Source organism: Hyperoodon ampullatus, assembly GCF_949752795.1.
Source record: "Hyperoodon ampullatus genome assembly, chromosome: 12".
NCBI classification, from domain to species: domain Eukaryota; kingdom Metazoa; phylum Chordata; class Mammalia; order Artiodactyla; family Ziphiidae; genus Hyperoodon; species Hyperoodon ampullatus.
Genome location: NC_136925.1, coordinates 11,305,585 through 11,321,541, shown reverse-complemented (window position 1 = coordinate 11,321,541; position 15,957 = coordinate 11,305,585). Strand labels below are relative to the sequence as shown.

The following is a 15,957-nucleotide window of genomic DNA, read 5'->3' as shown; positions in this document are numbered from 1 at the left end:
AGCCACTTGAGGTGTGATAACTCTTTATTTGGAGCAATAGTTTCTCAAGTGTCTACGAGTCAGAGCAGTAATGTGGCAGCTAAAAATTGCTTCCTGTCCATCACAGAATATAGAAATTTCACACTATCTTTCACACTAATCACAATTCTTCCCTTGAAAATAAGTTATTTGAACAATTCCATTACTGAGATGCCCGATAACTTTTCTTTCTTTGGACAAGTGCACGGGAACCATTCACAATCATTGTGTCACCTCTGCTACACTCCATGATATGAGTTCTGTGACTACAATTTAACAGCTCTGTATGAGAGACAGAAGTGGGGGAGGGAATCAATAGTTTATTTATTGAGCTCTAAATTCTTTTGTTTTTTCCAACAGATCACTTGCCCTGTAAGATATAGTTTTTAAATTTCCGTAACAATATTATGAAATATCCTTTTAAAGGATAGATCAGTGAAAGCTTAACGATTCAAAATGATAGAACTATATGGTACTAGTTGGCACAATTATTGTGTCATCATACAATTCCTTACCTTTATATCCATGGGTCTCTACAGCAAAATCGCAAGCAGAGCCCTAAAATCCTTTACTTTCATAATATGTCATGAGAGACCTACTTCTAAATAAAGAAATATTGTGCCGTCTACATGATTTTCATTCTTGTGGGTCAGATACCATACAGCCTCCTAACCTTGCCTCTCACCTGCCCTCACCACCCCCCTTCACACACACTCACTCACATTTTCACATATACATTTCATCCAAACCAGCCAGGCTCCAGATCTTTGAATGTGCCTACTTACTCTCTTACTTCTTTTTCCTTTCCTTTTTCCTTTTCTCTCAGCTAGAATATACTTTCTCCTCTTTTTACCAATTCAAATCCTTCCATTTCAAGGTTTCATTGCTTCTGAGAAGCATGGGATTCTTGACTAACTGGATCTGCCACTCATCTTAACCTTGCTTTGAATATGCTCATTGGTTATTTATAAGCAATATGTACCACACAGGTATGGGTTTCTTTCAAGTTGCCTCAAAGGATTCTGGGTGCTCCAGGTGGGCATGTAGCATCTCCCAAGTAGACCTCAAGCTCCTCAGGATGAGGAAACATCTACTCAACTTGCTCTGATTCCCCATTCCATCTGGCAAGTGTTCTGCTCAAAAGAGGCACTGAAGGCATTTTGCAAAACTGCTTGAATGACTTTTAAAGATGAATAACTGTCCATTGTTTAAGATATTCGGATGATTTTTAAAGATGTCTGAGGTATTCATTTTCACCAATCTGGGTTTGTTTTCATCTCCCACAGTGTACGGTTGTATACTTACCGGAACAGAAACTTGAGGATTATCCACAAGTTTTCCCAGTACAGCAAAGCCATCGACATCGATTTGGCCTCTTGGCTTTATAGGTAAGGACTCGATCCTGTTGCAGTCAACAAAAAGAGTCGCACTGCTCCTTTCCACGCCAATCATGATCTTATGCCAATGGGAATCAAACAAGGAGGGCAAATTCGAAAAGGTCACAGTTTGGAGACTTCCGTCCAGTCCCTTGTATGAAAACGCAACAGATTTTGTTCCACCATTAATCTTCATGCCAACTTGCTCCTTCCCTGAGGAATCCTGAATCTGCCAGATGCTCCAGTTCTTTTCAAGTGTGCTTCCAGTCATCCGAAAAGTGGTTAGAAAGGAGTATTCTTCAGGCAGCCCACTGGGATATAATTGCCTGAGTAAAATTTTAAGACAGCAAATATAAACCTTGTTTTCTGTACCCAAGCATATTACCATATTTCCTAATTATGCTGTTTTAGATTCTAGACCTACAAAAGGCTCCAGTGTGAGAAACCATGTACAAGTTGTTCTTTCATGACTGTTCATAAAGACCTTCACTGAAGTTCATTCGTGTACATTAACGTTTCATCTTAAAATACACATTAAAAAAACCCTCCCTCATAGCTAAGGAGTGTTCCCAAATGTTACATAATCCCAACAGTATTACTATTTATGCTACCTAAAGAGCTACTATTCAGCAATTCCACCTCAAAAAACACATTCCGCCAAAAACACATTCTTGCAAAGTTCTGGGCAACATTCTTCCACAAATGAGAGAAGAGATCATTTGGAATCCAAAGCAGCTCTACCAGTTTAGGACACCCTTTCATTAAAGCGGGTTCTTGACATTTTATTTTAACGTAATATGTTAGGATTTTTTGTTATTTCCATAATTGCTTGGACTTTCCCCTCCCCAAGTATAACCTAGACTCATAAGTATTTTGAGAATCGGTCACTTGCAGACATGAGAAGCCCCTTCACACTGAGTGTGTCTGTCTTTTCCAAGGACTTCAGAGTGTGTTAAAGTAGCAGCTGGTTGCTTGTCACTGGACATGTGACAAGGGAAAGGTGACCAGTTATTAATTCTCTACTCCAACCCAGTTGTTCCCCAATCTGCCAGTTAAATCTGTATCATGGCAACTTCCTTTACTGCTCTAAATGGCTGCATAAGATTTCATTGTCCCTCCTGCATCCCCCATCCCTGTGGAGGTAGCCATCTGGAGCTGCACCAGCTACCTGGGTCTTCTGTTGAAGCCAAGCGGCTAAAAGCTGAAGACTGAACTTTAAAAAATCAGGACATAGTAAATGTAAACATCACCGTTATATCTTTACCTTCAAGGGCTTGAAGGTTGTTTCCTTCTACCTTCCTCCTTATAAGCATAGAAAAATTCCTAAGCAAAGGAGAAATCCTAGGAAAACTAGATGCCAATTAATTTTGTTTGAACAGTTATGGACCAGGATCCAAAGTCCCAAATAACCTTCCTTCAGGTCAAACTCCTGTTTTACAGTCCTCTTCTTGTGTAAAGAAGAAAAGGCAAGAAGAAACAACTAAGTGGATACTGGTTTAATTTGTTACAAACTAATATGAATAACATAAAAATTCATTGTATTAGCATTTGCACTGTGCCCGTTACATTAAAATATATTGTTGGGGTCAAAAAGTTCTAAACCAAAATTTTCCTCAGTCCCAAATGTTTAGCTGTCATAGTTAGCTGTCAACTATGTCAACAGATATCATTGCTTTGTTAGTTTTATAAAAATAACAAAAATGTGAAAGCTTCATCTGAGTATTCTTTTATCATCCAAGTACTTCTTTAGCCATTATTTTCTAATATGACTTTAGTTTTTATTTATAACACTGGGTGAATTCAATTTTCAGTTCATATTTTAATTGATTACTGGTGATGTTTATTATTCTTATTGCAAAGCTTTCAATTTGCTAAATATATTTTATGTCTGTCAAGTGCACAGGAGGTTTAAATATGTACATTTTAGAAGATTCAGTTTGGAACTAAAGAAGAAAAAAACGTATGCAAGAACTATTTACTATCCTATTTTTCCAGAAAAAGGATGTCTAACATATCTATTTTGATATTTGTTTTTAATATAGATTCTGTTTGTCATATTTCCTTTGACTTTAGATTTCTCAGATTACACCTATTCCAGAATCTTCTAGAGAAGAAACTAAGGTTCACTAATGACAGTATAAGACATTGCCTACTTTAAATTAATATTGATATGTTAATATTGATAATACTAGATCCATACACATATCCTTAAAATATTCATGCCCTTTGATCCAATACTTTTCATTTTGGAAACTTAAGAAAGTAATCACAAAATGGTGAAACAGTTTTATGTACAAAACATGTATTGCATCATTTGTAATAACAAAAAATTGGAAATAATGTAAATGTTCAATAAAATAGTAATTGTAAACAGTGAAAAAAGATATTGCCTACTGTGTAATTGTAAAGCCTATGGAAGTTTATACATCTCATTTAACCAACCTTGATTAATTTGGAGCTAGGAGATAACTTAAAAGTCTTATTCAATGGTGAAATTTGGCAAGTGTCCATTTAAATTATAAATTTTTTTTATTATTCTTTCCAATCAATGACCTGAATTTAACTAGCTACTTAAAGAGTTTTAGGGGGAGCCCAAGATAGTTATTGTTGAGGTGTGAGTTTTTCCAAGAAGGAAGATAATCCTAATATTTTATCTTCTCTTCCTTAAAGCATTAATTTTCTAGGCCTTTAAAAACTTATCTGTGTAAAAAATAATAATAATAATAAATATAAAAAAATAAAAAACTTATCTGTGTCACCTATATATTTGTTTAAAGATGTACTGAGCAAGGCTGTAGAATTTCATCAGTCTCTAGGAAAAACAAGTCTAGGTGTTTTGATCCTAGAAGTCACAGTAACTTCTCATGACTCCTTTGCAAAGACATTATGAGGTTAACAGAGGGATCTCTCTCTGCTTCATCCAATCTCTCCTGCTAAGTGAACAAAGTGATTGTGTTGAAGGTAGGATATGACAAAACGTCTTCATTTACTTCTGATTTGGTCACGTAATGCCAAAAACTTTTTTAAAATGGGAGGTGGTTGAGGTTCCTGGAAGAATAATTCATAATAAACATGTGGCTAAGTCAAGAGCACCCATCTCTCTTTCTCCATATATACGAGTATAATATGTGTGTTTGTGTGTCTACACAAATGTCATCAGGATTATCATGCTATTAATCTTTCGAACTAGGTTAATGCAGTAAGAGGGAAGAGGAGAATGGTAAGAGGAAAAACATGGTGAAAAGAGAAAATTCCTTTTAGTGTTCAAGTTAATAAAATATATATGTGTGTGTGTGTGTGTGTTTATCTGTGTACACCTAAGGCCATTTAAAAGTCCTCATAAGTTTAAGTTATAGAACAGTCAGTCCTATTTTCTTTTTTGAACAACTGAGATTCTTTTCTGGCAACTATGCTCTACACATCGATAAGTAAACTTGACAGGATACATAATTTAAAAGAAGCTGAATCTATAAATGATTTATTTCATTATGTTACAATCTGCACAGAATACCTTAAAAGGAGAACCATAGGGTTTGAATAAAAGATAAGAAATCTTTGAACCTTGGAACATTTGTTTATGACCTAACCCAAAGAAAAGCTAAGGATTGTTACTGCAAACAAACATAATATATTTGAAGTACAAGTTGAGATTGTGACACTCTTATGCCTAAAACAAAAAAAGAAGAAAAAGCACCAAAATTATGTGGCTCCTAATATTTTTAAAAAATTGAAAACATAACTAAGGATGAATCATGACTCTTTCACATTAACTCCATATGCCATACTCTCCCTCCCAAAAAGATCCTGCTAATAGTTTCTTTCACTCCTTCGGAGTCTATATTATCCTGCACAGATTCCCTTAAAAACCAAGACAGTCTACTGCATGCATGGTTTGAGAGTAGTTCTGGTCCCTGCCTTTCTTGAGTGAATAGGACTTGGAGGGCAGCTCGAAAAGAAAGAATCCACTAAGGTGAAAACACCCCCATCTGCACCTCTCTCTTCTAGTGCTCTCCACCACTTACAATAAACATTTCACCAATACCCATGTACCAGGTTCTATTCATCATCTCCGTGTATTAACATTTTCTCTTCATGGAAACCCAATGGCATCATTATTATTATTCCTAGTTTTAAACTGAGGGAACAGAATCAAAGACAGTCTAAGCAACTTGCCCAAGGAACTCCACCTATCTCGGCCCTCTGGCTCTCCTTCTTCCCTTTTTATTTCTTTCTGCTACTCTCTTCTTATATTCCTTCCTCCTTCTTTCTTCATATCTTAATAAGCCTTGCCAGTAAAACAAGAGCCTTTAGTCTTTGTGGGAGCAAGGAGTCAAGGAGACAGAAAATATGGGACATTGGTGAAAATGTCCTGTGACATTTTTACCTGTGAAAAATATTTCGTGATCACTCTAGGCGCTTAGAGAAAAACAACAACAAAGGTGAGCAGGAGGTAGGAAGGCTTCATGGCCTCAAGTTTATCAACCTCTGAACTTAGAGTTAATGACAGTCCAGATTGTACCTTAAATTATAGATAAGAAAGGTCAACATTGAGGGTCTTGTGTCATGTTTAATTATTTTATTGAAGAAAGAAAAACCAAAGTATTCTCAAGCTTATTTAAGAACACATCTAGCACATGAAAAGAAAATATAAGAAAAAAGTCAATGGCTGCTATCATGTCTTTAATCTTTCCAAATGTGACTGGTTTCCAGGGTCAGTATGGGATAGTGGTTAGAAGCACAGCTTCTGAAATGATTCTGCCTGGGTTTCAATCCTCCCAGCACAGCACCTCCTAACCCTGTGGCCTTATGCAAGTAACAAACTTTCTGGCCTCAGTTTTCTCCTCCATGAAATGTGGATAATAATTTCCCCACCACAAAATTGTAATGAAGATGTTAATTAGTAAATCTATAAAAAGAGCTTATACAGTACACTATGTTGTTTTATAAAATATAGTATGTTCAAAACATGAATTTCTATCTGCAATCTGGCACTATATCAGAATATTCTAATTTTAACAAAATTTTCATTATTATAAACATTTAGAATTTCATAATATCCTTTTACTGCTCTTATAAATCATTCTTTACCTTTACATCTTAATTTCTATCAAAGCCCTAATTTTCTCATTCATATACCAAAGGAATCTTAATTACATTTTTTACAGTGCCCTAAAACATTCAATCATCATCATCATCATCACGTTTAAGGTTTTTAGGTGATATAAAACTGAAAACCCTGAAGCTCATTCCTAAAAATGGCATGATTCAAAACTTAGACATGCACTAAACCACCTCAGTTATAATAATTTAAAGAAGAAAAGGCTTAGTTCCAGAGAAGGAGATGCAGGATTTTTAAAGTATTATCGCTACCATTGTTTCTGTTATCATTATTCTAGTTTTGCTTTTGTTTGGTTCCTGCCAGGAGCCAAGCACTAGATGTGTGGATCTATTTCAGCACCAGGATGCTTGAACAGCGCCATCGTGAGCCTTCTAACTGCTCAGCGGTTTCTAGTTAAATTTATGGGGAGCTGCAAGAGCGAGGAGATATGGGGATATATGTATATGTATAGCTGATTCACTTTGTTATAAAGCAGAAACTAACACACCATTCTAAGGCAATTATACTCCAATAACGATGTTAAAAAAATTTATGCTTAACCTCTGGCACTTTTCACAGAGAGTCATTTCAGGCAAAACCAGACAATTTTTAGAAAAACAGAGAGCAAAGTAATAAGAACATGTCCTGAATCAATGTATAATAGTCTCAGTGATCCTTTTTTCCTGGAATGGAAAGTAAATTACACACTGAAAACATGAAGGGCATTCACATATTCAGGTACTAAAGGTAGGTAGGTAAATAAATTCCTTCATCTTTAAATAAAATCGTGATCCAAGAAACACTGAGCAGGAGAAGACTCTCAACACTGATTAGATTTTCATTTTTTAAGTTGTGCTTGAGGCAGGTAATTAGATCAAGTATTTTTTTTTACATTACCTGGTTGGAATCTTGAAGTCTACCTTATTTCCCAGTTTGTAAGCCACTTGTAATGCAGTTGATCCCGCTACCCTCTGGATAGCTCTTCTGGATGCTGCTTTATCTATCTGGAACTGAGAAATCAAGTCAAACCCTACAGAAAGAGAACACAAAATAAAAGTGTAAAATTAGATTGGTTTCATTCCTTTCCACAACTTTCCCAAATAAAAGATGTATCAGGTAGGTTTATAGAAAACGTGCATTGTCAATATGATACACTGATACTCACCTGGTAAATCATCTTGTCCAATCCTGACCTTTGGACAGAGTTCATTTTCACCATTAGAATTTGAATTAACAGGGAACCCTGCAAAAGAGATAACATGTCATCCTACCTCAACCCCTACAGGGATCATGGAGATGTATCAATAATAATGAGCTGAGCAACTGTTTAAAGTACAAAGTTATACTAAACATACTAAACTATGCTATATTTACTTACAAGTAGTATATTTGGGTTTAACTCTATGACTCTATGATTATAATTTATTCATCTTCAACCCCTCCTGGAAGTGAGGCAAGGCACAAAGTTGTTTTAATAATTTGTGTTGGGAACATGTTCCCTTTGGGGAAGTTCAGATTTTGTTCTTTTTGGAACCAGAACTGCATGATGTTCCGAATGGCACAGTGTCAGAAAACTGTTTGGAAAACTTCTGGTGGTTTGGGCTAGAAGATATTCCTTTAACACCACAAATTTTAGAAATCCTAAGAGAATCCAGAGCCAGTTCAATGGGACTTCTGAAAAGTGAAGTTCTATTTTTTTTTTGAAAAGTGAAGTTCTTAAGAATCTTTGTCAAGTTGAGAAAGGAGTTGAGGATGTCTTAGGATTCATTAACCCTAAACAAAATATAGAGGATGCACTTAATTTCATAAATTTATTCTAAGAGATCAAATAAGCATTCCAACTAGACTATTACCAGCATCTTAGAATAAGGAAGAGTAACAAGAAGAAAAGAATTGTGAGAATTAAACCCTCAATCACAAGAAGGATGAGAAATCCTGGAATGAAATTGGGTGCTCCTTACACAAGTGAAATGTTGTGGGGGGGGACAGTTTTTTCAACAACACAGAAGCTTCTTGTAACTGTCCAACCCCGGTGCCCTGCTGAGCCTCACCTGGTGACAGACACGTCCTAGATTTCAGAAAAAGCATTTTCCAGTTACACAGCTTTGGCCTGGCCATTTCAGTACATCAGACATCCTCTTTATATGTCCCCTGACCCCAGATTATTGGCTTCCATCCATCTATCCATCCATCATTACCAATCACCATCTGAACCAGGTAGGCGCTGGGTGAGGCACTGGAGCACACAGATTAGGTTTCCTGCCCAGCTGTGATCACAGCCAGGACTTTTCCATATGCAACACTGAACACGGAAAACAAGCTACAGAACACACCCACGGCCAAGGCAGGTTGACGAAGGAGAGTGTGAAGGGCCCTGGATGCCTCACTCAGCCACAACCCTGCTTGATCCTTTCCAGAACGAGTAACATTTTGAAATCTAGAAACTGTGGCCCTTACTTGGGCGACGCTTGACAGTCGCGGATGCCCAAGGTCCCACAAAGCTGCATACAAAGAAGAGAACTGGGATTTTCCTGAAGAGAAGAGAAGAAAAATGACTCAAACAAGAGCCCCTGCATATGGGGACTACTTCACTATTTTAAATATGGCACACCTGATGAATGCAGGTGACCGGCCCTCAGTCTAGTTTACTTTTTCCATTTTCCTTATTAAATCCGATTAAGAGATTGAATGAGCTCTCACACTTCGGTCTCACTGTCTCCATACCTCCCTGTCTCACTACTTCTACACCCATATTCTTGTCTCTGTCTTCGATTATCTTCCTTTTTCTGCGTCTCCATTTGGGTGGCTCTCTCTCCCCCTCTTTCTCTGTCTCTCTCCTGTCTCTCGTTTTTGCTCTTTTCTGTCTCACTCCGTCATCTATCTCTCTGTCTCTCTGCTCTCCCCCCTCCCCTCCTACCACCACTGCAAAAACACACACCTTGGGTTCCAAGGGTCCCCAGCCCAGTCTCCCCACCACTCTTTTCTGCGTCAAGGTCTTACCAGAAGTTCTTCATTTTCCCAACTGGTTTTCCTTTGTTGCCAACAGTCCCAATGAAGGAGGGGTTGTGGGGAGTCAGTGCTCCCCCAAGACCCCTTCAGTGCCACCCCAGGCCAGCCTTGGTCCCTCCTGCCCCTGTGAGGGCTTAAAGCAAAGGGAGTGAACCAGAGGCATCTGGTGACACTTTAAGCCAAAGCAGAGGGAAGGGGTGGGAAGAGGCCGCCCTGTAAGGCCAGGCCTAGCCAGGGGTGTGTCCCCAAAGCTAACAAGGTTACACTGAAGGAGGGACTAGCAAAGGGAACGTTTGCTGAAAAGAAAAAAAAAAATCAGGATGTGGAGAAATTCACCAGAAAAAATCCAGGCAAGCTGCTATAGGAATACAGTGGAAGCTTTGAGAACTGCTCTAGGAATACACTGCAAGCTTTTGGAGGACTGGGGTAAAGAGGGGCTCCCTGGAAGGCAGGGATGTGGGAATTCACAGGGGCCCTGGTGCCCAGCCAACCTAGGTTTGAATCCCGGTTTGTTCTGAAGCTCTTCAGTTGTTGTCCTCAGGCAAAGTAGTTCATCTGTCTGTAACTTAGTTGCCTTAACTGCAATACAAGTTGAACAGTTACCCCAAACAATTGTTAAAGAATTAAACAAAATAGCAGAGCCTCACACTTGGCTTTTGAAAACCAACATTATTCCCCGTAATCATTGTCGTTGTAGCTAACACTTCACCATGTGTGCCCCTCTATTGAAAATACTTGATGCCTGATAACATTTAATTCTCATTTCACTGTAAGGTAAAACTAAAATTATCTCTATTCTAGAAATGAGGCAACTGGGGCACAGAAAATGAAGTAACTTGTAACTTCAAAGTTGCACAGCTAATTTACTCAATACACGCAAGCCCTCTGTACTTGATGGCTGGAAATCTTGATAAAATGTAACATCAAGCCCAGGTCTTATTTCTTCTTAAACTCTATAGTTACAGCAGCAGAGCTGAGCAGAATATCCTTGGAAATCAGCAACATATTATGCTCTAAAAACAAGCTGAGTTCCAGTTACAAGGAGCACAGACCTGGAGAAAGAGGGTTGTATCAGCCCCGTGTCCCTCATACCCACCCTCTCCCAGAACCTGAGCAGCTTGAGAGCAAGTCCCCATGCCACCCACTCAGGATGGTCCAGCCCAAAATCAAGGACTTTCAGGGTCGGAGGATCCAATGATCCTAATAAGTCCATGGTATCTAGCATGAAGTTGTTTTGCTTCCTTGACATTTGTTTAATTTTTAAAGTAATTAAACTTTCTACCTCACTGCAAAATAAGCAGTGTTGCTTCTTATGTTTTGTTTGGTCCCCCGCCCCCAAAAAAAGTCCTTTCCTCTTCTGCCTCTCTCAGCTCGCTGGAGGGTTTTGCCTGACAACTTGAGAGCTAGGCAAACTCCACTGTCCATTTGCCCCCCTATCACTTTTCTACTCATGACCTATCTGTTGGACTCCTGTCTCCCCCCAGCGTTGGGACATCCATTTCCTCACGTGGTCTGGAGCTTTCCACACGGCCATGTCATTCTTCTTCCATCTATCAAAGTTGCAGCTTCCTAGGGCAGCCGTTTTGGCTGAGTCACAGAATTACAGAGGGTCTTTGCTTATTCTTATAAGTCAGCCAGGGCTTATCTTACATAAATGGAGCAGTTTATTAGCCCAAAGAACTGACCCCCTACTTGTAGGACATCAGAGGAGAAATTGTGCAGCTGGGGACCTCCTGACATCCTGAAATCACACAGCGTAAGCCAGCCCTAGCTCCACGGGGGAAAGGGCCTTTTCCAAAGGGACGCTCTGCACTGAAGTTCTCTATTTGCAATACAGATCCTCTAATATTATTACTCTGGGAAAGAAGAGCAGATTTCCCTATGGAGTTAGGTGTTCGAGAAATCCTTTTGTTAAGTGTTTTAGAGATCTCACCTCTGCTTTTGCCTCCCCCCCACACTTTGAAGAATCCTCTACAGCTAGGATCTGAAGACAAGTGAGGGGGAGACTTTAATAAAAGATAAAAGAATAGGGCTTCCCTGGTGGCGCAGTGGTTGAGAGTCCGCCTGCCGATGCAGGGGACACGGGTTCGTGCCCCGGTCCGGGAAGATCCCACATGCCGCGGAGCGGCTGGGCCCGTGAGCCATGGCCGCTGGGCCTGCGCGTCCGTAACCTGTGCTCCGCAACGGGAGAGGCCACAACAGTGAGAGGCCCGCGTACTGCAAAAAAATAAAATAAAAATAAAAAATAAAAGAATAGAGAAGAAAATGGGTTTGTTTATAAGTAGTTTGGCTCCTTTCCAGCTTGGCAGTTTTATTTAAGATGGTGAAGAGCAAGCAACAACCCTATTAAGGAAGAATGTAAATCCAGAGAAGACAAGATATTTTCATCTCACACACATATTTAGGACAGTTTTTCTGCTCCTCCCACCCCCATTTTCTCTTAATCATATTTCCCATTATGACATTAGAGTCTCACAGGGAACAGTGCCAACCCCAAGCTATTCCTGTCTGGGTCAGGTTGCATCCTAAAATCATAGGCACACAAGATTTTTTATCATTAACTCTGTTCCCTCACCTTACTTAACAGTTCTGATCCTGAAAAACCATGTGGAAATGAAATCTGGTCAGTCATATCAGACTGTAAATGCATTGACAGCTTGATATTTTAAATGATCCATTTTGTAAATAAGAGTATTTGATACAGAATAACTGTGTTTTTACCCTTCTTTACTCCCTCCCCACCCAGACACACTGTCCTCTACACAACATACATATGCACTACTATTTTCCTTTCTATAAACCCAGAATTTTATTTATTTACAGTTTAAATCAGGGAACATCATCACAAATAATCATCTGCCTCGATCATCTGCTTTCTTTTACTCAGTTTACTCAGTCATTCAACAAACACTTCTTGAATCACTATGTATCCTGAGCATACGCCACTGCTACCGAGGGCTAGGAGTTGAAGAGACAAAAGGATGAATAAACACAACCCTGCCCTGAGGAAGCCCATGGCCCAGTGGGGAATCCAATACAAAAATGACAGCAAAATAGCGAGTGAAAGAGGCTGCAGCATCACTGAAAACAAGTATGAACTCAGTCCAGGAGCACTGGGAAATTTTTCATTTAAAAAACCCTTTTTTTTTTAATTGAAGTAAAATTGGCATGTAACATCATAGAAGTTTCAGGTGCACAGCTTTATAATTTGGCATCTGTATACACTACAAAATGATCAACACTGAAGGTCTAGTTACCGTCCATCACCACACAATTGATCCTTCACCCACTTGGCTGACCCCCGAACCCCCTACCCCATTGGTAACCACTAATTTGGTCTCTGGATCAACGAGTTCGTTTTTGTTCTGTTTTCTTTGTTCACTTGTTTGTTTCTTTGTTTGTTTTAGATTCTACACATGAGTGAAATTGTACAGTATTTGTCTTTTTCCTTCTGTGTGTGTGTGTGTGTGTGTGTGTGTGTGTGTATATATATATATATATATATACACAATGGAATATATGTATCACATCTTCTTTATCCATACATCCATTGATGGACATGGGTTATCTTCATATCTTGACTATTGTAAATAATGCTGCAACAAACATAGGGGTATATATATATATATATATATATATATATATATACATTTTTGTTTGTTTTGTTTTGGTTTTTTTGTGGTACTTTGGCCTCTCACTGCTGTGGCCCCTCCTGTTGCGGAGCACAGTCTCCGGACGCGCAGGCTCAGCGGCCATGGCTCACGGGCCCAGCCGCTCCGCGGCATGTGGGATCTTCCCGGACCGGGGCACGAACCCGTGTCCCCTGCATCGGCAGGCGGACTCTCAACCACTGCGATTATGACAAATGTTTTTTTTGCATCTACTGAGATGATAGTATGATTTTTATCCCTTGCTTTGTTAATATGGTATGTCATGTTGACTGATTTGCAAATGTTGGACCATCTTTGCATGCCACTTGATCATCATGTGTGATCCTTTTTGTGTATTGTTGAATTTGACTTGCTAATATTTTGTCGACAATATGTGCATCTATATTCATCAAGGATATTAGCCTGTAATTTTCTTTTTTTGTGGTACCCTTGTCTGGTTTTGGTATCAGGGTAATGCTGACCTCATAAAATGAGTTTGGAAGCATTCTCTCCTCTTCAATTTTTTGGAAGAATTTGAGAAGGATAGGGATCAAGTCTTCTTTGAATGTTTGGTAGAATTCACCAGTGAAGACATTCGGTCCTGGACTTTGGTTTACTGGAAGATTTTTGATTACTGATTCAATGTACTTACTTAGTAATAAGTTTATTCCAATTTCTTTTTCTTCATGATGAAATCTTGACAGATTATATATTTCTAGGAATTTATCCATTTCTTCTAGATTGTCCAATTTTTTGCCTTATAATTGTTTATAGTAGTCTCTTATGTTCCTTTCTATTTCTGTGGTATCAGTTGTAACTTCTCATCTTTCACTTCTGATTTTATTTGAGGAGTCTCTCTTTTTTATTAATTTGTCTAGCTAAAGGTTTACCAATTTTGTTTATCATCTCAAAGAACCAGCTTTTAGCTTTATTGACCTTTTCTACTGTCTTTTTAGTCTCTATTTCATGTACTTCTGCTGTGATCTTTATTATTTCCTTCCTTCCACTAACTTTGGGCTTCATTTGTTCTTTTTCTAGATGCTTTAAGTGTAAGGTTAGATTGTTTATATGGGATCTTTTCTTGTTTCCTGAGATAAACCTGCATTGCTATGAACTTCCCTCTTAGAACCACTTACGCTGCATCCAATAGATTTTGGTATGTCATATTTCTGTTTTCATTTTCCTCTATGTATTTTTTAATTTCTCCTTTGATTTCTTCAATGACCCATTGGTTATTCAGTAACATGTTTAATCTCCACATTTTTCCCCCAGTTTTCTTCTTGTAATTGATTTCTAGTTTTATACCATAGTGGTCAGAAGAGATGCTTGATCAATTTTCTTGAATTTCTTGAGACTTCTTTTGTGACCTAACTTGTGATCCGTCCTGGAAAATGGTCCATATGTACTTGAGAAGAATGTGTATTCTGCTGCTTTGGGATGGAATGTTCTGCGTATATCTATTAAGTCCATCTGGTTTAATGTGTTGTTTAAGGCAAAAGTTTCCTCATTGATTTTCCATCTAGATGATCTCTATTCATTGATGTAAGTGGGGTGTTAAAGTCCCCTAATATTTTTGTAGTGCTTTCAATTTCTTCCTTTAGGTTCATTAATTTTCATTTTATATATTTTGGTGTTCCTATGTTGGGTGCATATATATGTACAAATGTTATATCTTCTTGCTGAATTGCCCCTTTATCAATATGTAATGCCCTTCTTTGTCTTTTATTACAGTCTTTGTTTTAAAGTCTATTTTGTCTGATATGAATATATCTATGTCAGCTTTTTTTTCCTTTCCATTGTCATGGAATATCTTTGTCCATCTCTTCACTTTCAGTTGAGTGTGTCCTTACTTTTGAAGTGAGTCTGTCATAGGCAACATATAAATGAGCCTTGGGTTTTTATCCATTTAGCCACTTTATGTTTTTTGATTGGAGAATTTAGTCCATTTACATTTTAAGTAATTATTGATAGGTATGTATTTACTGCCATCTTGTTAATTTTTTCTGGCCATTTTTGTAGTTCTTCTCTGTTCTTTTCTTCTTTTTCTTTCTTCCCTTGGGGTTTGATGACTTTTTTAGTGTAATGTTTAGGTTCCTTTCTCATTTTTTGTGTGTGTATTTACTATACCTTTTTGATTTGTTGTTACCGTGGGGTTCATCTATAATATTCTATGCATATAATGGTTTTAAGTTGATAACAACTTAAATTTGAACACATTCCATAACTTTATGTTTTTACTTCCCTCACCACGTTTTATATTTTTGACATCACCTTTTATATGTTTTCATTTAATGCATCCTTAGCTAAGTATTGTAGTTTCAGTTTATTTTACTACTTTTGCCTCTTAACCTTCATACTTGTTTTATAAGTGATTGATCCATTACCTTTACTGTATAATTACTTTTTCTAGTGAAACTTTTACTTTGGTATGTTTCTTTGTTATTAATTAGTGCCATTTCTTTTTAGTTCAAAGAAGTCTCTTTAACATTTTTCGTAAGACCGGTTTAGTGGTGATGAACTTCTTTAGCTTTTGCTTATCTGGAAAACTTTTAATCTCTCCTTTAATTCTGAATGATAACTTGCCAGGTAGAGAATTCTTGGTTAAAGGTTTTTTTTCCTTTGGACACTTTGAATATGTCATGCCACTCCATTTTGGCCTTCAAAATTTCTGCTGAAAATCTGCTGTTAATAGTCTTATGGGGTGTCCCTTGTACATAACAAGGTATTTTTCTTTTGCTGCTTTTAAGATTCTCTATTTAACTTATATCATTTTCATTATAATGTGTCTAGTGTGGATCTCTGTGGG

General features: G+C 37.9%; 1 protein-coding gene across 1 annotated transcript in view; it reads right to left on the bottom strand.

Moving 5' to 3' along the window:
* The window catches only part of COL9A1 (collagen type IX alpha 1 chain), a gene marked incomplete at both ends in the record, with an annotated part of 83,927 nt that extends 74,421 nt beyond the window's left edge, over nt 1–9,506 (bottom strand). Inside the window, 5 exons of the mRNA XM_079716709.1 lie at nt 1,324–1,720; nt 7,390–7,522; nt 7,658–7,735; nt 8,950–9,023; nt 9,493–9,506. Of these exons, the coding sequence (XP_079572835.1) occupies nt 1,324–1,720; nt 7,390–7,522; nt 7,658–7,735; nt 8,950–9,023; nt 9,493–9,506 (696 nt within the window). The remainder of the gene's footprint in view (nt 1–1,323; nt 1,721–7,389; nt 7,523–7,657; nt 7,736–8,949; nt 9,024–9,492) is intronic.
* Between the last annotated feature and the right edge of the window lie 6,451 nt (nt 9,507–15,957).